This window comes from Lolium rigidum, chromosome 2 (assembly GCF_022539505.1).
Source record: "Lolium rigidum isolate FL_2022 chromosome 2, APGP_CSIRO_Lrig_0.1, whole genome shotgun sequence".
Classification (NCBI taxonomy): Eukaryota; Viridiplantae; Streptophyta; class Magnoliopsida; order Poales; family Poaceae; genus Lolium; species Lolium rigidum.
Genome location: NC_061509.1, coordinates 271,926,448 through 271,952,096, shown reverse-complemented (window position 1 = coordinate 271,952,096; position 25,649 = coordinate 271,926,448). Strand labels below are relative to the sequence as shown.

At 41.9% G+C, this 25,649-nt stretch overlaps 1 protein-coding gene across 1 annotated transcript; it reads right to left on the bottom strand.

Annotated features, from left to right (window-relative positions):
• Window positions 1–4,858: 4,858 nt before the first annotated feature.
• On the bottom strand, window positions 4,859–6,082 carry LOC124688792 (acyl transferase 15-like). The gene has a single exon (XM_047222425.1). The coding sequence runs from the start codon at window positions 6,080–6,082 to the stop codon at window positions 4,859–4,861; it is 1,224 nt and encodes a 407-aa protein (XP_047078381.1).
• Between the last annotated feature and the right edge of the window lie 19,567 nt (window positions 6,083–25,649).

The following is a 25,649-nucleotide window of genomic DNA, read 5'->3' as shown; positions in this document are numbered from 1 at the left end:
TTACCGTAGAATCATGGAGCCTCCATGGAATCAGAAAAATCAAGACATAGAGCTCAGGCATAGAAAAAGATAGGGAAGCCTGGAAACTGGCGCCCTGGTTGGCGATGCAGGAATAAGCACGGCGAATGGCGATGGCAGTTGAAATGGGTATTCAAAAGCTAGTGCGGTGGCACGGTGGCGGATCAATGACTCCCGTCAGTTTCTTTGCCTTTATTGGGTAATAGAGCTTGATGACTGCTTTTATTTTATTTTAGAGGCATTGTTCTTCCATGAGCCCAACGGCCAGGCCAAGGGATAAAACGAACGGGGCTAACACACAGAAATGAGAAGAGGAAGCAATGAAGGTGAATGTCTCACTAAATTCTATTAGACCTCTGAAGACGTGATTTAATTGGGGGCATGAAAAATCAATAGTGTCTTTCATTTGTCCTGTGGACTACCATGGCTTCGAAAGCTGATTGAATAAATGGGCTAGTGACGTGGGCATACAACTAATAACTGATGGCTGATGTGGTAGATTTGAAGAAACGTGGCAGCCTAGGATTGCTCAGTGATTCTTGATGAGGTGGATACCTTGCATGTGCAGGAAAATGGGATCACCTATTAAGAATAGAAAGATATGCAAACGATGCCCTAGAAGGGTACGCATCGTTCTACGACAACTAACATTCCGCTGCATGGAGGGTGGCGCCACGGTCTACAATGTATATAGTCTGCTACACCTTGTCATCGTCTCTAAAGCGCCATTCTCCTTATACCTGTAGATTGGATGGCGGCTGAGCATGCTGACAAAGTTGATGAAAAATGTGCGGCCTCGGGTGGTGTTGGTGTCGTGTTGGGAAGCTTGTTCATGTTGTGGAGGCCACCGAGTGTACTACACATTGAGGGTGCTACCGAGTATGCCATACTAGCGGCAACGGCTGCACTACCCACAACATCACGTGGTCTCGTCAACCAACTAATGTGGCTCCCAAATGCAGAAGATCAATTGTAGTACTTTTCAATTAGAAAGATTGTCAAATTCACGAGTAGCTGAAGGTATTGGTTAGCGAATTCGACAAACAAACAATAATAATAATAAAGTAGTAGTTTTTAGTATTTTTGTGTATAGTTTACAATAAAATAAAATAGAAAGTAAATAGCGCTTTCTACTGCAACCAGTCAAGAGTAAACTTCCTTTCTCCTCTGTCACTACTCGTCTGAATTATGTCTTCCTTGCTACACGACAGCAACATATATCAAGAGCCCCATGCTCGCACTTCCGTGACGTCGACTGTGACCACGTCCTCGCCTATGAGCGCCCCAACGCCCGCGGCCGGTATCTCTGCATCGGCGTCGTGCTGCACGGCCGGGCACACTTCCACAAGCACCTGAAGGAACTGTTTCCACAGTACTCCCGTCACAGCCAAGTAGGAACACTGATGACATGGAAATCTATAAATTATATTCAGGTGTGAAATCCATCAGTTAATCTCATGCGTCGCATGCTCACCTCCAGCTCGTGCATGATGCTCGTGAGCCGCATCACTGAACTGCTCCACCTTCTCGCTAAGGCTGGACGTACGGGCCGAGTTTTTAGCTCAGCCCAAGCTTTTCTCGACTCGGCCTGATGAGCTCGACCCGCGTAAGAGACAGGCCAAGTCGAGCCTAGTTTTCTGGACCGCAGCGGGTTGAAAGCTCGTCTAGCTCGGCCCGAGCCAACCCGTTAGCTCGTGACTTTTTTTTCTCGAATTAAGAGAGAGAGGTGATCTGGCCTGATATCTGGCCCAAAACGTGGATGGATGGGAATCGATTAGGTCAGGCATCACGTACGGACCTTGTAGCCGGTCTTCGTGTCTTATTCACTCCACACCCGCACAACACAGCCGCCGCGCCGCCGCCCATGATGTCGCCTCCGTCGGCCCCCTAGCACCTCCCTCGCGCCCCACTGTTCCTCGTGCTCCACTGTTCCTCGCCTCTCTGCCTCTCACCATCCTCCATCGCCGCTGTCTCCATCGATGCAAGCCAAGGCGCCATCGAGGTCACACTCGTCGCGGAGTTCGTCGATGGTGCAACCGTCAGTGTCCATGGTGCTCCGCCGCGGGGTGGGGCCTACCTGGCAGTGACTAGAGGCTCCTAGCTCGCGAGCCGGCCCGAGCTGGACCGAGTTTTGCCTAAGCTTGGTGCGAGCCTACTTTTCCGGCTCGTTGGCAAAACGAGCCAACCCGAGCCGAGCTGATTTCCGGCGAGCTAAAGCATGGCTCGGCCCGAGCTGGCTCATGTCCAGCCTTACTTCTAGCCATTCTTGAAGCGTAGGTTCTCGAACTCAGAGCGGCGGGTCTGCGCCCGGACGCGCTCGGTCCCCAACCTCAAGGTTTTGAGAGTGTATCAAGCCTCCTTGGCGGGTACCTTCACGGCCAGCAAGCGCAACATCTCCGGTGGCACGGCTCGGAGGATGGCGCTCAAAGCCTCACGGTTGTCGTGGTAGTCGCTCGACCACCTCCCACTGGCCATGCAGCTGCACCCGCATGACGAGCGCCCAGTCGGAGTAGTTCGTGCGGGTGAGCATGAGAGGAGGCGCCGCCACCACGGAGCTCTGCCAGACGACGCGCTCGACGACACGGACCTCGCCGCTGTTGTCGCCGCTGTCGGAGAGCTAGGCCCTTGGTGGAGTAGCAGGTCATCCGCCATCTTCTTCTCTAGCTCCGTCGCCTTGGCCTTCTCAGCTTCATCCGCCATAACCACATGAACTAAGAGCTGATCGCTCAGCTCTCCTCTCTCTCTTCTACCTCACTTAGACACGCACATGGAGAGACGAGTATTTTGGCTCCGGCTGTTTCTCACAACTCTCACCTTTTCTTCTTCTTAATCTCTGAAATAAACATGATGGGTAGTGTATCTACAATGTGGGGCGCTAGCGGAGGGTGCTAGTATTATTTTCCTGGACAAGCAGCGGTTTCACTAGCGAATCCTGGCGCCAGGTGTTGCGTTGATGCAAAAATAGACAGCGACGCTAGTGGAGAAGGGCGCCAGCGGAAGACGGTTTCCCTTCTGTTTTAGCGTCCATCGTTGAAAAGGGGCGATGCTTAGATCTTTTTAATTTAATACTGTTTGTTTTCCTCTATTAGAGGCTAGATAAGCGTCCACCATTCGACATTCCCTTACAGGGGCTTAAGTAGATACACGCACACATAAACCGCTGGGGCACCACTCATGCCACTAACCCATCCACGCGCTAACTAGGACCACTTCAGAATATTGAGATGTTTGAAGACTGTGTGTATCTTAGTCATGCAGAGATCGGATGTAATTGCTTTTCATAAGTAATAAAGCACCCATTATAAAAAGAACTATGACCACTTCTACCGGCAGTCTGGCACGCGGTCCAGTCGCAAATGCATAGCTTACAACCTGCACGCGGCTAGCTTTAAAACTAAATAGATACCGAATCACTCGGCTGGTTTGCATGCAACTCAATGTTCGTCTGCACTTGCACGGCCAACATCCGGCATCGCATCATGCACACATGCTTGAGTGCTATCGTACGAGCAACACTATGTAGCTACATGCAGAAACAAATTACTAATGCAGATAGAATCAAGATTAAGAGCTAACAACATTTGCCCCTTTTTATACGGATGTGCAGTTCAGTTGTAAATTAAAATTTTCCTTAATTATTATAAAGTTTCACCTGCAATGTCCTACACCTGTATGTTGATCCGCTAGATGTATTTATTTTCTCGCTGCTCTACGTGAGGCGTCAATTGGTCATTCAAAAAAATTAAATGAGTTTCTCCTGTTAGCACGTACGTAGCAAAGGGACTCAAAGGTTCGGTGATACGTCATGAAAGTCCAGTTTCGTGGTCAGCTCCGGTTAAATCTCAAGAACATCTCAACTTATCTAGACAGACATTCAATTCGTCGTTAAAGAAAGTCTCAATTTATGTGGACACGCTTTCAAGTTGTCTTTATTGTATTTGAGATGGTGAATAAGAAAATGCTCATTCCATGCTTTCTGGTAACAACTCTACAACCACCTAAAGTCGAAATAATGCATCCTTAACACCTATATTAAGCATCTCCACATAACTTTTGTGTTGTATTGTATCCAACGGTACTCATGAAGGCCATATATATTGTATATCACATGGCCCCTTGGATATATCATGTCTCATCCGGATGATTTGTATTTGATGAATAGAAAGAGCACATAGGGGAGCAAGAAAGAACAAAGTACCATCGAGATGTGGGCTTTGAATTGTGTGTCCGGTAGATGGCTAAATATGGGCCACGAGGGCCGAAAGATGGCTTGAAAAAGAACACGGAGTAAATGGTGGAAAAATAAGGAAGAATAGGTCTTTCCCAAGTGTTTCAAGAAAACACACATCAATGGTTTCGGTGGGAAACTCTCCGTGTTTCGGAAGATAACGGCGTGAACCTTCCCGCCGACGCCCATGGGAAGGAAATTGTCGTTGTGGCCCAAATTCTTTGCCGAGGCAAAGACTTGCTGATGTAACAGCTCTATCAAGCGTGGCCAACACGTCCACGTGTCCTAGGAGCTTGCCATGCTCAATTCTTTTGCCATGCGCATTTCCAACACTTTGTTGTTTATCTTTTGTGCTCTATGCCATATCCAAAACATTGCCGTATGTATTATCTATATTTTCCGTGTACTCTATCGTTAGTGTGTAATGCTTAAGCTTTAAAGAAAGAAATAACCTTTATTGAAAAAATAAATTTAGTCCTTGAGGTTTTACACAAATTTAATTTGCATGCAGTTCAAATAAAAAAAAGTTATTCGCATGCGTACGTGTGCGGTGTGCATCGTTCTTCATCAGATGGGTCGATGGCATGCATGTACGGTTACATATATATCACGTTATATGTCTAGGGCAGCAAGCTCCCCTAGGAAGGCGTCGGCGTGTTCCGGCTTGACGCATAGAGAAATTACGTTGAGGCCGTACTTCCCCTTGCACGGCGGGCAAAGGTAGCAGAACAAAGCCACCGTCTTTTCTCCCTGCCACATGACCCGTGCGGGCTTCCCACTCCCGAAATCCACCGCGTCGAACCCAAGGTTCCGCCAGCTTGAAATGGTGAGTATGTTGTAACTTGGCGGCACCTGCTGCTGCTCATCACTACTGCCCACATTCTTGTACAGGTCCGGTATCTTCTCCTTGGCAAGCCTGATGAGCTTCACCAAGTCCTTGATGTCGCTGTTGGCCACCGTGCCGCTCGTCGCTTGGACAAACTGCATGGTGAGGCAGTTGCCGTAGAACCCATCCTTCGCGCCGACGACCTCACGCACGTTGCTCAGGAAGACGAGCAGCGCGGGGGCCTCGCTGTCGGACATGGTCGCGCGGGTGCGGCATCGCCACAGCATCGCGGCCACGGCTTCAAACGTCGTGCAGTCGCCGCACTCGGCTTTGACACGGCTGATGGAGGTCGAGGAGATGGTCACATCGAGGCTGGCCATTTCGTCTGTTTCGATGCGCATCTGGGACCTCAGCCAGGCGACCATCGGCTGCGGGAGGCACGGGAGCGAGCCGTCGAACCTCACGGGAACGACGGACGGGGCCGGCGTCCCGCGGGCAAGCTCGCCGATGGCCTGGAGGAACTGCGCCATCCCCACTCCGTCGGCAATGAGGTGGTTCCATGTCACCCCGACCGCGAACCCGCCGCAGGAGAACTCGGTCACCTGCATCAGCAGAAGGGCGTCGTTGAGGCAGCAATACTCACCAGGATAACGAAGGGTGAGATCCTTGAGGAGCAGAGGCGACGAGGTAGATAGTTCGTCCAGGGAGCAGCTGGCCGACGCGGCCACGAACGAGACGCCTTCACCGGTACATGCGATGTGGAGCTCTCCGTCAGATCCGGTGGCGAGTCGCCCAGCCATAGGGTGGTAGTGCACCAGTGCCTGCGACAAGGCCTTCTTGATGGTCTCGATCGTGTCGTCGATTGGCTGGTCGAACAAAAGGAGAGCCGCAGTCGAAAAAGGAACGAAACAATTGTCGAATGAGGAGAGATTGATAATGTTGGCCGGTGTCGCTTGCTCGGACTGCCCGACGACCACCACCGGCGAGGACTTGCTCACTACAGCGATCATGATGCTATGCTTTCTCAGATCGAGTTGATGCTCTTAATTACCGGCTGGGCTGGCTGTTCATATAGGCATAACGTGTATTTATATTGTCCTGTTGTCCATCAAAGTTGACTTTCACATAATCAAACCGTGTTGATGTATCTTTGCAGAATCAAACGAGATGTATCTTTGCAGGATCTATTAAAAAAATATGTGCATTATTTCGATGGATAATCACTTAATTCCCTATCCTTCTCACGTGTATATTTGTATAGAAGTTTCACGCATTCCTGGATTAGGTACACAATCTCACTCTCTTAAGAAAGTAATCATGTATTATAAACAATCATGTTCGTACATGAACACATCACTGTGCGTCGCTGACCATAAGTGTGATAAGTAGGGCGTGCCAGCCAGGTCTCTGTCAAGGGGCTATTAGGTGCCCCTAAAGTGTCGTGTATCCGCTCCTCTCAAACATAGAAATGGCGAATCCACAATAAGAATTGAAATTACAATTAAATGGATGGAGGAAGCTAGCAATCTTCGAATCATTTTGGAGATGGACAAGTACAACCATATACAGCAAGTGTATGAGTAGCACATGGACTAATTCTGCCAGTATAATAAAAATCAAGTGTACGGGCACATGTACTTGTTCTAATATGCATAAATAATTGTCAAACTGGCACATGTGTAGATCAGAGGCATATCAATTTGAGATGGACAGGTAATGTGCGGGCAACGTGGCTAAAGATATTCAGATCTCCTACAGATGGACAAGTACGACCGAATATAATCTCTTTCAATGAGAAGAATTTGTGATTTTTCATCTAAATGCATTCGCGCACCTATGATAGTACGATGTACAAATACAGAAATACAACTTTTAATTGTGATGTTTGTATAGATATGAATTTGAAATACTCGGAAACTAAAATAGGTTTATCGTGTTTTTTCTTGCTGGTTGTGTTGTGTGGTGTTTGCTGAGTTTGTGGTGTTCTATGGAACTTGTTTGGAACCTGCCGGTGAGGCTTTATTAATTTAAAGCCGGGCTCCCCTCGAGCCTATTATCTAAAATAGGCTTTAGACAATTTTCAGCAACTTAACTCCTGCAATTTGGATAATTACACTATTACAATCATCTGGAATTAGCAATCAAAATGATTTATTCTTAAAGTCACCTTATAGTTTCAGCCGACTGGCATATTAATGCCTTTACATCCACATTGTCCAGGTATTCTACAACGGTATATTTTGTTCAGAGCGGTCATGCTTGAAGATAGGATGGCAGCACACTAGAGATAGAGATTTATACATGTTCGGGCCCGGACGTACAATGTCCGGTAAAAACTTTACTTTATGTTTGTGGCGTAGTAGATTTGTCTGTTTGTGATGATCTTGAGGTAGAGGTCAATCTCGTCTATGGTGGATAGATAAGGGAGACTAAGGAAGGTAGATGTGTTGTGTATGCTCATGAGCTTACTTAGACATACCCATTCAGAAGCTCCTATTCCCCACATTCATGGTGGGAATCAGGTTACAAAGAAACATAAGGTTTACAAGTGGCGGCATCTAGGCTAAACCCTAACAGAAAAATAGACCCGGTCTGAGTCGGTTAACTTGATTATCCCGCGGGATCCACAAAATCCGAACAAGACTTTCTGGAGTTCATCATCATGTTTCTGGTTTTGGCTCTGAAATTTGCGGACAACCACGGATTGAGATGATCCATAAACATGCAAATTTTTTATTCTCAACGATGTGAAAATCTATGATGTTGAACACTTCTCTATTTGAAGCCATCTGGAAGACGTTTTAGTGCTAATCATCCTGTTGAACACTTTTCTATGCGTAAAATTGATTATCAAATTCTGTTAACGTCCACCTAACTGATTTGCGTTCTCTCCAGTCTTCATCGACAGTCTGATCTTCTCGAAGAGATCCAATTGTGCGCACATATGTTCCAGTTTACTCCATTAGGGTCAATCCATCCTTTGCGATATTTATCTTTCTCTTGGGCCACTTTTGAGCATCAACACATGTCCCTGTTTTTTTTTGGCAACGTTAGTGTGACAAGAAATAACTTGCATCACCTTGTTCTAAGGATGATATCCACACTAAGTCAGCCATTTTGGTACAACTACTTCCTCCATCCTATAAAAGTTTATCTGAAATTTTTCAAAATTTAGACGTATATCTACATCTTGATTTAATAAATCTTAGATAACTTTGGGGACAGAGGGAGTACGATCACATGAATGTAGCGGAGAGGTTGAGACGTTGTCGATGAAGTCATGTGATTCTCAATGCTATGTTAAACCTTCTAGTCACGAGGGTGTGCTCCTTCCAGATATTTCCATACAAAATGACATAAATAAATCAAGCTAGCTATCTTTGACACACAATAACATGTAGCTCTGACAACTTAATCTTTCTATAGACAATAACATATAACCAAGTTTAAGATAATTGTGCTTACACAACCTATCTTGTCATACTCAATATTTCTATGTGGTCCAACCTACTTCATATGTAAATCAAAGTAATACTTTCATATTAAAATAAAAAAATAACAGATATAACTCATGGACTAAACATGGATCTAACACACCATATAACCCTATCTTGCCACCAAAAACACTGGCTCTTAGAGTACATCCAAGCTATAAATAGAAGGTAATGCAAAATATAATAATGTAAACCCACGGGAGCGCAAGGGCGCAGTCTCGTGCCGTCATGACCACGGTGGAGTCCGAGGACGAGCTGGCTTAACCGGAGATATCAGCGGCAGATCCAGCCTCTGAACGTGTTTATCGATGCGACTCCACGACCAATGTGTCGCATTGGAGTTCATCAACATTCAAGCGAGGAAGATCTCTGGCCATAAGGTTGTTTCCGCCTCGCCAACTAGGTTAATTTACGGGGACTAGTTTGACATAGTATGGTTATAAAGAGGGGGTGCGGCTGTGGTCTGCGGTGGTATGTGAGAATGGATAATGACGATGCTAGTCCAAATTTTGGCAAGATAGTGGCAAGTGTTGTAACTTTCTGACAAGATGGATCCATATAACACACACCTTTAGGGAGGAGCTATAGTTTGCATTGTTGGACAATTGAAAACGGAGAGCGAAATATAGATTGTGAGAAAAATATGTAACATAATAATTATTTGTAGATATCGATCTTTATTTAAATTATTTCTAGTTTTTACCCAACATGATGGTCTGTAAATCTACACTACTTTCACGTACATAAACCTGAAAGTGTTGAAGAAAGTGATGTCTATCACTCATGATTATATAACAGAGAAGCAGGTGTGATGTAAATGTTTTGCTTACATGCTGTAGTACATAGCACACGGTTGTTGTAAGAAAACCATGTGCGATGTATATTGTAGTTCTACAATACAATGAAGTAAAAAAATGCATACATTTAAAATTTATTAAGAATACTTATAATTATTTCAAAATATATAAAGAATCGATTGTCCATTACATCATCTATACATTGAGCTGATCCCTAATGCTATTGTAGCCACGTAGATGCCAGTGCGTCATAGCTACCTTGAAGAAGAGGTGAGCATCTAGAGAGGCATACATGATATGATCAAAGCACAATGAAACCTCCGACCAGTTGTCGCATCTGATTGAATTGTGAACCTTCTTCACAAGCTTTCTCCCAATGGAATGGTTCGACTTAGCATATGGAGAAGGAGAATAGTTGGTCCCCGGGTTCGGGATCATCCTCTGGAGGTCACGCATCCCCGAAATGGATGCGATGCCGTAGTACTTGAGCATCTTCACATCGTTGCCGACAGCGACACCGTAGAAGTTGATAGAATCATCGCCATGGAATTCCCTTAGGGCATCTGACATTGTATCATTGTGCACTATGTGGAAGACGAGGACCTCAGTAGTGACGCAGAGTTGGAGGACGCCGGTGCACTACCTCTCCTCCAGTGGAAGCTTCTTCTGGCTACCTGGCTTCGCGAGGGTGTACTTGCAGTCCAGCCCAACACACTTGGTCGAAGAGGCCTTGAGGTACTGCTTCTTCACCCGGCGGATCCACCTCTACACCCTCGATGCATGGGGTGAATGTTAAGTAGAAGAACATGTCCTGCACGTAGAAACTATATTCACTGGAGGGTGGCACGGACACCATTGGACCACAGACTTTGGTGTTCTTGAAATTTGGTGCGCGCAGATGTGTGGAAGAGATCGATTGGTCGAGAGGAGTGGCTGGGAGTATGATCTTCTCGTAACATTACGACTTTATAGTACTAGGATCAATGTGAAAATTATTATATTTGATCAGTGTGGTCGAAGTTAAAAAGGCTACACGCGTCAACAGAATACTAGGATGCAACCTCGGAAAATTTCTACGCATGATTTCAAATTTGTTACCTTTTGTGATGGGTAGAAAAAAAACAAGCGCATTAAAGGAACTTTCCCAGAAAAAAAAACACAAGATGGTTTACCCTTTAACTGTTTGTGTTATATGATAATGCTTTCTCGGAAGTCGGCAATGTGTGAATAAAATGTTACGCTCTAGAAATCATTTCCGCGTGCATTGTACCCACGTAGGGGCTACCCTGACCGTGAACACACGATTCTGAATGCTAGGCATCAATGTTGTTCTGCGACACACAAAAAGGCCTTTTGTGTGCTATGATAACCCTTAAAAGGACCTATCTATACTAGTGTGTATTATTGTCGGTGCCCTCTTTTCAGATAAACAACAGTGGGAAATCTCTCTTGTGTTGCATTGCATATTCGTTAGTGGACAAAATGGTGGGATCCGGCAATGCTAATGTCGGCTAGAAAAATCATTGGCTCTTGGGGTGAAATATGAAATACACCATGATTAATACGGCAGTGCTTCCCTAACTCATTTGTTCTTCACTTTCATGTCTACGAATATTTTTCGAAATTGGAGCATTGCCCCCAGCCTCTGCATCGAACCGATGCACACGGCTTTCTCTTTATTTCAAGGTTTAGAGTAAAAAGTTTACAATTTAAGCATCACACAAAGTGGCAGCAAAAATAAGCAATCTAAATTGAAAACACAAGTAGGCTCTATGCATCTTGTATACGTCTAGAATGCTACCGGCCATCCCGGTTAAAGATAGCCCGTACGACAATTGCACCCAATATCCATAGATTCCCGCTACTCCATAGGAAGAAGGTATGACCACATATGGATTGAAGAAGCCGCTCTGTGAATCACCTGCAATTTTTTTGGTTTTGCCATTCTGTTAAATACAACATTATTTCGACAATTCCAAATTGCCCATACTAAAGCGCAAAATCCTAGTTGGATCCGACCTTTAGTTTTCTAACCAATCACATTTAACCAATTACCAAACAATTTTTTTACATTGGTAGGGGCGCGAGGTTGTATGTGAAGTGTACAACTCGCCACACAAGGCGAGCAAAAGGGCATGAAACAAAAAAATGGTTTACCGTCTCCTTAGAATCGCAGAAAACACATTTTGTACACTCATTCCACCTTCTTTTAGCAAGATTATTCTTTGTAAGCAGAATTTTTTATAAAGGAACCCCATGAACATCTTTATCTTCAGCGGAACCTTAAGTTTCCACAAATATTTCCTTAGAAAAATCGTATGCCCATTCTTCAAATAATCAACATACATGGATTTAATAAGAAATTCCCAGTAACAATCAAATTCCACTTAAAATTATCCAGCTGCTCCGTGAGATGTACTCTCATAAGTCTCCGAACTAACTGAATCCAAGCCTCCCATTTATCATTTGACAAAACCCGTGTGAATCCTATATTCAATGGTCTATGTTAAAAGACATCAGCCACAAGAACATTTTTATGCTGAACAATATTATAGAGCGACGGATATTGAGAATCTAGAGAAGAAGCGCCCAACCACGAGTCCTCCAAAAAACGTGTTGTTGTGCCATCTCCTAAAAAAACGATCCACGTTTAAAGAAATCCTCCTTACATCCCATGACCCCCTTACAAAAGAGGGAGTCGTTGGGTTTAGGTTGAACTTGGGAAAGAGTTTTTCTATGAAGATACTTGTTATGCAATAATTGTTGCCACACTCATTCCTCTGAAAGTAGCTTAAATAACCATTTGCATAATAAAGACTTATTCTTGAACTCAAGTACCTCAATTCCTAGGCTCCCTTGGTCCTTAGGATGAAAAATGATATTCCACTTTGGCAATCTATATTTATTTTTAAATCCATCACTTTACCAGAAAAAGTGTGACATATAAAAATCAAGTCTTTTCCGTACCCAATGGATATCTCAAAGTAATATTAAAGTAATCCAAAGAGGAATTACGTTTGGACATTGTAGAGGGATAATTTCTAGGATAATCGCCAACCATACTTCTAAAGATATCTGTGTGTATATATTCAGTTGTATGGTACTACGGCTTAGGCTCAAAGGTAAGGATACAGTTAGTATTACCTACGTTTGGTCATCTCATTCTAATGGGAAAAATTGTACTCCTGGAGTCCACGTGCAAAGAAAAACTTAGATACATGTCCAAAATCCTAACTTGGGTCCAATTGTGGTGGACAAGTATGTTTAGAGCATCATTCATGAAAAATTGTATGTATTTATCAAGTCCAGAACAATACATGACTGCCTAGTTTGGTCTTATGAGTACTTGCATCATAAATCCAGAAAGGAGGTAGTAGCTCTCAAGCTAGATTTTGAAAAGGATTTTGATAAAGTGGACCACTTCTTCATTTTGGCAGTACTAGAGGCTAAGGGTTTTTGACAAACTTGGTGCACCTGGATTAAGCAGCTTCTGGAATCAGCAACCTCGTATGTCCTCTTAAATGGTATTCCTGGATCCTCTTTCCAATGTAAGAGAGGGGTAAGACAGGGTGATCCCCTTTCACCTCTGCTTTTTGTCTTGGCAGCTCATGTTCTACAATCTCTTGTTAATGAAGAAATGAATAATGGTCTCCTCATCAAGCATTTGACTCTGCAGTGCTCTCCTTCCTTTCCTATCCTTAAATATGTTGATGATACTTTTGTCATCCTTCAGGCATATGTGCAACAACTTGAGCATCTACAACAACTTCTCCAAGTATTTGGGGATATTTATGGACTGAGAGTAAATTACTCAAAATCTAATGTAATCCCAGTCAATGTTGCTGATGATAGAGTCAACCTTTTCATTACATCACTGCATTGTTAGCCAGGGAGTTTTCCCCTCATTTATTTGGGGTTTCCTTCAAGCACAACTAATCCTAGAAAAGAATTCTTCCTGCCTTTTAATTCAAACTGTTAAGAGAAGACTTCCAGCCTGTGCAATGTACCTAAATTATGGAAGCAAGCTCAGGATGGCTAACTCAGTTCTTTCATCTCTGTCCATCTTCTATCGCGGCTCTCTCAAGATTTATGAATGGGTATAACCGAGGTTGCTAAGTACAAGAGGCACTGTCTCTCGAGGGACAAAGATTTACAGAAAAAATCACCTCCTCTAGTTGCATGGGATTTAGTTTGTAAGATGAAAGATCAAGGGGGATTGAGAGTTCTTAATATTTTTCTGTTCAAAATGACTACCTGCTTATGAAGCATCTGCATGGATTCTACAATAAGTCAGATCTGCCTTTGGTTAAAATGTCATGGAGATTGTACTATTCCAACTGCTTACCTCCTGCTAGAAGAAGAGATGCCTCTTTTTGGTAGAGAGATTGTTTAAAGATGCTCCCAGCTTTCAAAAATGTGGCTAACTGCGATTTCATCCAAGGAAATTCTATTCTCCTTTGGCAGGATAAATGGGTTGTTGCTCCTCTTATGGAAACTTGGCCACATCTCTACTCCTATTGAAAAAATGAGGGGATTTATCTTAAACAAGCAGTTTTTTTCACAAGAAGCGTGTTCTCTCTTTCATTTACCTCTCTCTGAAGAAGCTCTGCCACAATTCCACTTATTTCAAGCTCTGCTCTTGAATCTTGAGCCATCCGCTGGTCCTGATATTTGAACAGTGTTTGTGGACCCTAAGTGTACAAAGTCAACCGTTTCACTACAGCAGTTTGCCCTTCATTTATTTGGTGTTGCCTTTAAGCACAACTAAGCCTAGAAAAGAATTCTTCCTGCCTTTAATTCAAACTGTTCATAGAAGACTTCTAGCCTGTGCAATGTACCTAAATTATGGAAGCAAGCTCAGGATGGTTAACTCAGTTCCTGCATCTCTGGCCATGTTCTATCTCGGCTCTCTCAAGATTTATCAATGGGTGTTTGCTGAGTTTGTGGTGTTGTATGGAACTTGTTTGGAACTGCCGATGAGGCTTTATTAATTTAAAGCCAGGCTCCCCTCGAGCCTATTATCTAAAATAGGCTTTAGAGAAATTTCAGCAACACTACTCCTGCAATTTGGGATAACTACACCATTACAATCGTCTGGAATTAGCAATCAAAATGATTTATACTTAAAGTCACCTTATAGTTTTAACCGACTGGCATATTAATACCTTTACATCAGCATTGTCTAGGTATTCTACAACGGTATATTTTGTTCAGAGCGGCCATGCTTGAAGATCAAGATGGTAGCACACTAGAGATAGACATTTATACATGTTTGCGCCCGGATGTATAATGTCCGGTAAAAACTTTAATTTATGTTTGTAGCGTAGTAGATTTCAATCTCGTCTATGGTGGATAGATGAGGGAGACCAAGGAAGGTAGATGTGTTGTGTATGCTCATGAGCTTACTTAGACATACCCATTCGGAAGCTCCTATTCCCCACATACATGGTGGAAATCAGGTTACAAAGATACATAAGGTTTACAAGTGGCGGCATCTAGGCTAAACCCTCACAGAAAATAGATCCGGTCTAAGTCGGTTAACTTGATTACCCCGCGGGATCCACAAAATCCGAACAAGACTGTCCGGAGTTCATCATCATGTTTCTTGTTTTGGCTCTGAAATTTGCAGACAACCATGGATTGAGATGATCCAAAAACATGCAAAGTTGTTATTCTCGGTGATGTGAAAATCTATCCTGTTGAACACTTCTCTATTTGAAGCCATCTGGAAGACGTTTTAGTGCTAATCATCATGTTGAACACTTTTCTATGCGTAAAATTGATTATCAAATTCTATAAACTTTCTCCTAACTGATATGTGTTCTCTTCAGTCTTCATCGACAGTCTGATCTTCTCGAAGAGATCCAATTGTGCGCACGTATGTTCCAGTTTCTTCTTTCTTTTCTCTTTGGGCCTATGGCCTTCTAGATAGCCAGTCATTGCTAATCTCTAGCAATTACTTTGCTTGTATATAAACTATTATGAAAAATAATAAATAAACACGGTGGGGAAACCCAGACCCGGTCCAACCGCCCCCTGATCGGGTTTCGTCCAATTTTGACTCCTCTTTTTGCCCCAAATTTTGACAACTTTCCGGAGCCCGTTTGACTCCAAATTTTAACAACAATCGCCAAATACTCCACATAGTCCACGTCTAATTTTTGACAATTTTTAGAACCCAACTTTTGACTGCTCGTTTTGACCCAACTTTTCGGGCCCGAGTGTCGTGGCCTCTCCTCTCCTGTCCTCTCCGAGCAAGAGTACATGACCGTAGGATTGGAAGCAGGTGGACCATACGATCTTAACTAGGCCCGTGCGTCAATTTCCATTAATTAAGTACTGATTGCATGCTTCATAGCGGATCCTAACTGACGTTAGTTAATGTAGCCAACAACTCCGAAGTGTGCTGCCTCGGCGGGTTACTTGATTGTAGGAACAAATTTGAAGGTTTCCAACTAAACGACTTCCGTGATGCACGTCCGTACTATCCAAAATCTCTTCCGCTCTAAATCAAGAACCGGAGGAAGCTAGCAAGGTTGTGGGAAGGAAGGACTAGATCACCTACCTGTCCGTGCTCGATCCGGATGTCATCTGCATCGCCTCCGCCGACGACCACATGATACGGCCCGAGTGCCATGGCCTCTCCTACAATAACAAGTGCAAACAGTTAATATACTCGGAGCGCGCATGATATATCGTCAAGCACATCTGAAACACATGATTAGATCATAAAGTACATCTCTTCCGCTCTAAATCAAGAACGAGAGGAAGCTAGCAAGGTTGTGGGAACGAAGGACTAGATCACCTACCTGCATCTGCCTGATCCGGATGTCATCTGCATCGCCTCCGCCGACGACCACACGATACGGCCCGAGTGCCATGGCCTCTCCTCTCCTCTCCTCTCCGAGCAAGAGTCAAAGTCTAAGTCATAGTCACACGCGCTAACCACACGCGGTGTGTGACCAAGGGCTTGTATTTATAGAAAAGCTAGGCGAGGCAACTTGGAGGGAAAGAATTTCGAATTTTCAGGAAGAGAGGCACCTATCTGGGGCGGGAAGAAGATCTAATATCGGTCCTCTGTTATGTATGTTGCTTCTTGAGGATGGACGGCCGAGAGGCCATGCGTCGTGGATAGCTGACATCAAGGGAGGAATACTGGATCCTTAATCTTCTCCTAATCCCCACGCCAGCCGCAGTAATAATGATGATCCGCGGAACGAGCAGGCACGATGTAATTAATGTGACAGACGTAGCATGCGGGAGGGGCATGAATTCTGGGAATCCTTTGTTTCCTTAAAAAAGTTAAATCAGAATTTTCATTTTTTTTCACAAAATACGGTAATCGATTACTTTCCTAAAATTTGGTGATTGGTTTCCCTCTTTTTGAGAAAGTTGATTAGTTTACCTACATGATTTTAGGAGCCGTTGTTGTGGAAGAAGGCATGTATTATGGTGTCCGCGCCGAAATCGCCGGCCATCTATCATCACAGCGTTGCACCCTTTGGAGCTTGTTGTTCCAGCCGAAAAAGGATAAAAGACAGGTTTTTGTTCTAAGAATCACAATCCGAAACTTACACAGGGAGTAAGTTTAGTGCCAGTTACCCCGATTTTGGAAGTAATTAAGATCTTGCAAGCTGCAGCAAAATGCAGTCGCAAAAACCTATACTGATGTAACAAGCAAAATGCGTCACAAGATCTGTAAACATAATGCAATTAAGGTATATATGTTGGTTGCTGCAAATTGCGATAGCCACCATACCAGATATTGGACACCTACTGAGGGTGCACTCAGCTCCTAACTTGCAAAGCTCACCCAATTTTTCGATCAAAATAATTATCGGACTAGAAGGATCCATTTCAGCGCCATTTTGTTCCAAATAGTATACACAAGTTGATCTTCATGTTTGTGCATGCATGACTTAAAAGAAGCGAAAATGCATGTAGTAGCAATTCGTAGCAAGCTAGGAACAGAAACGAGCAGCAAAGCACACTAATTCTATCTCAATTCTCAAGCAAGCATGAACACCATCCATCAGGGCCCCACACACAATGGCTTCTTCACCTTAGCAAGTAGCTACAATGCCAACCAATCAACAAGGATTGTGGCTCCTTCCTCCGTCACCGACAACCCCGCAGCTGGACTTCATTGCTATGCCCGTTCCTGGAAGGCTCACTATTGTCCATGCGGAGGTCGGTTGTGCATCCATCCTCGAGCATGCCACCATTCATCAACCTGGAATTTTCTTCTTTACCCGAAATCAGGAAATTACGCTAGATAAGAAATTGCCCTAAAAAATAGTGCTAGTGTAGGTATAGGTAAGAAACATAATCCTTTGGTAACGATATGGACACCTCAAGTATACCACTATCACAAAAATAATCAGATCAGATTTTGTCAATGTCACCGATGACCTACAGCGCAAATTCAAAAATTAAAGGGAGTTAAAATGTTGCAATATTTTTTAGCATCATTAATACTACATAGACAACTATGAAAGAAAACGCTAATAGCCAACATGAGAAGCAACACACACGATGTATAATTGTGTAGTTGTAATTAACTAGATCGCAATAACAGAACCAAAGACTCTTGATGTGTACATGTAAGCTTGCACGAAAAGCAACATAGCTCTCTCCAGCAATAAAAATATCCTGAATTTTCTTGCGTAAAGATGAAAGTACTTGATCAAGCAAATGGTATGCATAAACTCTATATAAAGCAGTCAAACTTATATGCTCAAGATGCGGTGGCTTACAAAGAGCAGGAAAATGAGGCAATACCGCACGATTTTCACTATTGAGTAATCTATGAACTTAGCTACATATATCAAACAATTGAACACTCACACTTCACTTAATCACGAAGCGAAGAAGGGATTATGAGATCCACATGGTCCGGACAGTCAGCTGCAACACTCACGATAAACCAACAATGACTTGGAGGAACAAATGAGGTGTGTGTATATTTTGTTGTGGGCCATGACTTGGAGGAAAGCGATGGTGCTGAGTGCTGAGTGCAGAGTAGATACCACCACCTTGAAAAGCAAACATCGTCAGTAGCACACTCATACTTAAACGGGTGTATGGAGCTGCTAGAGTAAGGTAATATCGAAGAAAACTAATGCTCATTGCTACAATAAAATAACAAAAGGAGTGTCGCAAAATATGAGACCATATGCATCTTAGCAAATTAAGAAGCCTCCCCCATAATTGCGCTTTAAAGAAAAACCATCAGATAAAAAATCGAGGAGAGTACATCAAAGCAATTAAGTGTTTGCACCTTTTCAAGGAAGTGCTGGCCAAGCAGCAGGACACCAGTGGCAGCGGCGACGTGGTGTCCTCCCCGGCGACATCAACATCACAGTGTTTGCACCTTGCCAAGGAAGTCCTGGCCAAGCAGCAGGACACCGGATGCAGCGGCAACGTGGCGTCCTCCCCGGCGACATCACAGTGGTGCGGCTATCGGCGATGGAGTCAGTTGGCCTACATTTGCGCTGCAACACAACCACGAGGACGAGGCCTCCTTCCTCATGCAAGTAGAAGTGCGCATCCGCAGTTCCTCTTGCCGTCGATAACCTCTGCATGGCCATATCCATGGTCTCCTTATTGTCGGTTCCTCATTCCTCACTTCAACCACCTGACACAATAAGGTACAACTAAGAAACATATGCCTTCTACAACGATATGGACATCTCAAGTGTCGCATCTAAATATGGAACATACAATTACTACACACATTACATACTAAATCTATAATGCATACATCAGTACATCAGTAAGAATTTGTGAAAAAAAGCTTGAACACAACCACCAGACATAGTAATAGCAAGCTCATAGCCAGCTCAACACAATTTTCTAATTTTCACGTACCCAATAGGTTCCAATTAAACTGTTCGATAAGTGTTTTTCTTGTGTATCCCTCAATTATCAATCATAAATATTTATGAAAGATTATTCGATCACTTAGGAAAAACAAATGCTGAATTAAATCATTGTGGATCTAGAAGTTTAATATCATTGTGGATCTATATAACAAATTGGAACGAAGAAATAGACAAAACAGAATACCTTCAACCCAACGGTTTAATTCATCGATCTTACGGTCGTATACCTTCGTCTACAACTAGCAACATCTCCTTATCTGAGGTAAGGGAAAACAAACGCTCAAAATCAGAGTGAACAAAAGAAAATCAAAATCTCAAATTGATAAGTTGAAAATTAAAACTACAATGTGTATAGCTATCTCATCCATTGAGCTAATACATGCATCCGCTTCAAATTCTCCACTTGCCAGAAACAAATTAAGTGCAGGAACTTCAGTAAGTGCTTTATTAGAACAAATTGAACAGGATTACCGACATAATTATAATAGAGTAACTACAAGTTCAAGAACTATTTCTCTCTATGCCAAATGCCGATTAACAAACAATATTCTCAATATTAAGTGCAAAAATAATAGCTAGACATAAGCGCACTACAAAAATGAATGTTACAATGCCAGCCACCACTCAACATTACAAGGAACTTCAACATTACTTAAGAAACAAGAACAAATTTAATAGGATTACCGACATAATTATAATAGAGTAACTACAAGTTCAAGAACTATTTCTCTCTATGCCAAATGCCGATTAACAAACAATATTCTCAATATTAAGTACAGAAATAATAGCCAGACATAAGCGCACTACAAAAATGGATGTTGCAACGCTAGCCACCACTCAACATTACAAGGAACTTCAACATTACTTAAGAAACAAGAGCTCAGCCACAAGTTATTCTAGAAAATATTTTATACATCCATGAGGGAACCTCAACCTACAATAGCAAGTGCAAACAGTTAATATACTCATAGCACGCTTGATATATTGTTTCAGCAATATGACTCTCTGGTCAAACCTTGTCATCATGAAGAATACATGCCATCCAGAATTTTCCTTCTCCACAACTCATGTTGCTCTTTTAAAATAGTGAGAAATTGTGTGAATGCGAAGTTACATGATATGTTAAACAAAGGTTTAAGCATGATAAATGTTCTCTAAGGAAGATGAAATGCATACCGATTGTGGAGTACACCATCCAATATGCATGAAGTGTTTATGCACTCAAATAATGAAGAGATGACATATGGGCCAATGGATGTGAGTTGTTCACGGACAAGGTCGCCGGTGTGGAGTTGCCCATGTGCGTCCAGGTGGCCCTCTTCTCTCCTGTTGGTCAGCTCGTCCTTGCTTGGTGGTCAAATTGATGAGCACATCAAGTTGAATTGACAATACTACGGAGAAAGTTATCTATAATGGTACCCTAGAGACTAGGCCTTTTCTACTTTACAAGAAAATGTTACAAAATTAGAGCGCACACAAGCATAAGGGCCTTAGCTACCAAGAATGAAAAAATATTACTTGAAAGGTCCAGTTTCTAATCAAGAGACAATAATAAAAGTAACGATGACATGAGCAACTAATAAAGTGATAAAAGCTAGAGTTCTTACATCTAATTTGTGGCCTAATCCAAGTAATCACCAGGCCATATAGGCATGCATCAGGACTAAATCCGAACCCTATGCATAGGGGGCCAATGGCGCATGGACCATGATCAGAGCATAGGTGAAGAGCCGGAGTTCACCTGAGAAGGATTGTAGCCAATGCTGATCTCGCGATTGTTTCTCGGAGTCCCCGCTAGCAAACCACGGTTCTACAACCGTTTCAACCGGTGGCAGACTCCAGGGGCCCATCCGAGTCCAGGGAAGCCGTATTCGCTGCAACAGTTCAGGGAGATGGCCAGGGAGATGGCCGGGGAGACGCCGAGCAACAACTCCGGGCGGATGCCGGCAGCAAGAGACGACCAACTTGAGCTTAGGTGTCGGTTTTTCACTTATGGGCCATGTGCACCCTAAAGCAGACAATATCATCAATTAACAGCTTCTGGAACAAGAACGTGACCTAAGCAAAATCAATCAAAGGAGCACAATTATTGGACGTTAGATTACTATGAGTCTACAACTAACACTCAAGATCATCATCTGTAGAGGCTATGCCTCTGATGTCAGGCCGCAAGAAACATGCACCAATGAAACTCTTGGTGGACAAAGTATGTCCAGGATTATTATCTAATCAATATAGGGAAAGAAAGGATTTTTTCTTCAGGTATAAATGGTCTCGAGGTTATAGAAGATGCTTATAGAAGAAAGATAATAGAAGATGCTTGTATCGAAAGAAGAGAGAAAATACTCTATATCATGATTGCTTGGCACGGAAAGGCTATTTTGTTCGGTATAAATGGCCTCAGGTTGCGGTAAAAGTAGCATGAATTATAATGTACTTGTGTGACCCTAAAAGCATTAGTGTATTGAACAAGTTCAAATTCACATTAAAGTTGGTGCTAATTTAAACTATGTATATGTGCTCTTATTCACCAAGACTCAGAGTTTGGTTATCTATTTTGGTCCTTAAGATTAAACATTTGTGAGATCTCTCTGACTTGAATTGTTAACTCTTTTGATAAATAACAAAATTAAAAGGACAAATTCGATTAGGACATAAAAGGGGACATAGTTAAGAATTAAAGGACCGAAATATGACTTCTCAGTGTGAAAACGCCAAACTGAACTCCTGATCAACCAGCTATTAAGATGAGGAACACTGAAAAGCACAAATGATCATTTATTTGGCATAAAAAACATGCTCGTACATAAATAAACACTATTATTTCTATCTCTCCCAAGAAAGCTAGACATTAAGTATCCACAGGGAGAACCATAAATTAATTTAGTCCAAGGAAGAACTCACAAGGAAATCATGAGTACTATCTAATGTTCTATTAGGGAAAATATCACCATGTCAATTATTTCTTTCTTTCTAACGAGCTAGTCCTAGACCACTAAAGTATGTAGAGAAACAACTACACAACTGTTTATCTATAGGAACCACAACCACAAGGAAGTCTAATCGACAACTAAAATTAACGAAGAACACAAATAAATGGCGGCAAGCTCTAATATAGATTATAATCATTCATAAAACGGCAACAAAAAAAGATAATTGGTAAATCAGACCCCGAACCAAGTATGTGAGAATGAAAGCAAAGTTCAAATCAAAAAGAGAGTTCAAATATCTCTAGTATGTAGATCTATTATACATTGTGCTCATGCTCCTTAGCTACGGTACTCGGATTCTTACCACTATGCTTAATCAAGTCGTATTATTTATTACATTTGACTTACTTTCATGAAACTGACAACTAATCCTTAGTACTCCCTCCGTCTCAGTTTACTAGTCTTCCCCATATCCCTAGATCGCCAATTTAACCTATATAATTTAAATTATATAATGCAAAAATTATATAATTAGAAAATAGAAGATCTAAACTTTCTAATGATATAATTTTTATAACATATAACTAATGCTAACTTGATCAAATTTGCGATCTAGGGGTACGCGCATGCCTAATAAACTGTGAGAGAGGAGTATAGTAGTCAACTTTACTCGAATTAAAACTATGCCAGGAAGGTTCTATCGCCTACTTCAGGAGCCCTAAATATGAAATCAAGATTATTTGTGGAAACAAAAACTTTAACATATAGATAGCACCGTGAATTCTAGTAAAGCAGATAATAAAAGCAACAAACAAAAAGAAGGAGAATAATGATGTCTCTCTTGTGTGTGCCCGAGGTCCCGCACTTACTACCCGAATCATAGTAACAAATTCAAGCTCGAGATGGGACTGGACAAGCATGTCCTGGTAATCCCCTCATCCCCTTGAGCATTGTCAATTGCGTCCATGAGCATCTGCATCCGCTCCAATCATGGCATCACAGACTTGAAGCAACCTTAGAGAGACAATGGTGGAGCAGCTAGGGATGTGGCTGTCCTCGATCAACTCTATTTTCCAATGTAAAGTCACCACATTATGAGCACACATTCAGTTCACCGTGATGGGCGCAAAAGAAAAAATATAGATACAATAACTAATGAAAAAAACTAGGCATAGTTGGGATAAACATAAACAACAGGCAGGAAGTAACCTTCCAAGGAAACTTTATCTTATCATACTTTAAAGAACACGATAGAAAAAGAAATTTAAACAACTGAACAAATATCAAAAGCACAGGAACTTAAATACATGAGTTTCACGTAGAAAAAGTGGACATTTTCAAAAACATAATTTGGGAATATGAACAAAAATAAGGAATAAAAACTTCATGCTAACCACCTCTCCAAGCTAAGAGAAGAAGGAATGCCATCAAAACCCAATGGTGACAAACTAGGCTTTACCATGAGAAAAGACTACATGAGATAAATGGATAATGAAGTGTTAATCACCACGGAAAGTTAAAACAGTAACTAAGTTACAAGGCAAGCTCAATAAGGTCATATGTCAACAAATGGGATGCAAACAGGACTAGTGGATAACACCAATAGAAGATTCAAGTTTTGGTCACCATGGGAAGTTTCAGCAGAAAATTAGTCAGAATCTACATCCAAATTATTCAGATTGTTGATTTTTTTTTTTTGAGGAATTACAGCAGGAGAGTCTCGTACTGCTAGTCAGTGTTGATTGTAAGTTGAAAATCCAAGCAAATGTTGACCTACCAAAAAATGCGTACCAAATTATGCACAGCTGGATAATTTTATGAGAAAGACAAACATTAACATGCCGGAAACATATATACAGGACAAGCGCAAAGGGGTTATACACGACACGACCAATAGTAAGTACATATTAAACTGAACTGGTGAAAAACATAAAATTCTCAAAGGAAGCATTGAACCCAAAATGTCATACAATTGTAATAATACCTTATTGGCCAGAAGTCTAAAGAGGAAGAATCAATCATAATTTGAAAACGTATACTAATGAAATATTATTATATTACAGTAGCAACTACGTTGACGACAAGGACACAAAATACATGGTTGTTCATCTTAATGAACAAGATCCTGTATAAAAACACAAGGAGTTTCACAACTCAGCTACTCCTGCCAGCCACAATGTTTCTGTACAGTAGCAAACTGGCAACCTGATTGATCATGGGAAACTAGGAGCAGAACAAGAAAAAAAGGACCTTTTGGTGGGCATCTCCCTTGAGCTCGAGATGGGACTGGATGAGCTAATGACAAAAAATAACAACTAAATATACTGTCGTCCAGGTTACTATTACTATTTTCAAGTAATGTATTAGTTCTCTTATAGCTGTGATTTTCGAGCACACCTGCACTGAAATAGAACAGGATGTATGCTGGAGATTTTATTTTGGAATATATACCTCTTCATGGTTAAAAAAATCAATTTCTATAGAAGCTTAAATGAACTCTTGCTTGATTACATTATTAAGATCCTAAAGCAAATTCATGCTTGAAGTTCTATTGTTCATCTTCACGAGATGATTATGTAGAAAAATGTTTCCAGATGACCACATGGGAGATAATGCAACCTGAACATTTAGTTTCTAAACTGGAACATCCCCTTTCTATGTGTTGTATAAATTCTTTATTTATAGCTCAAAATTTAAAATGCATAAAGATTATTGTTGTATGCTACTATTGATTAGTTTCCGAACAACATGGCATGAGCAATCCTACTATATGCAATCGTAAGACAGTACGTACGCACATGCTACTACTTTCTGCAAGTAAAGGTTTACTAACAAAATGTTAGCTTTAGTCTGAAGCTTGTCATAAAAAGTACAACCTTGGTTTCTCATAAATTCGGTATTTTTTACCAAAGGAGTTCCCCATGCAGAACTTGCATACACACTTCAGTTTATCACTGAATATTTTCAGTTCGGTGCAACTGACAGCAAATTCAGTTAGATACAGCTAAAAGCAGAACATACACAGCCTTTTACCAAAATCCAAATATATATCAATACATTGGTATTTTGAGAATCAACTTAAGAGTACAATCAGCACGAGAACTAACATGCTATGCATATGTAGCAAACAAAACACATAAAAAGACCATGCACCACCATTCGTAAAGATGAAAATTGGTGGACAATGCGTTGATAACAACATGCTCCAGAAGCAATAAGAGAAACTTTTCGGATGAGAATGAACTCAATCTGCTAGCCATTTTTGTAATAAGATGTTAAAAATAGAACATAGATCAAAGTTGCATCCCATCCATAACTGATCATAATTTCTTGAGCAAATACATTGTCCATTTTTATCAACAATTACTAGAAAACACCTACCAGCCAACGATTCACGCAAGACATAAATATAATTCCATACCAAATAAATCAGTAGAAATGTTTCAACCCCTAGACATTTAGCTTCTAAAAC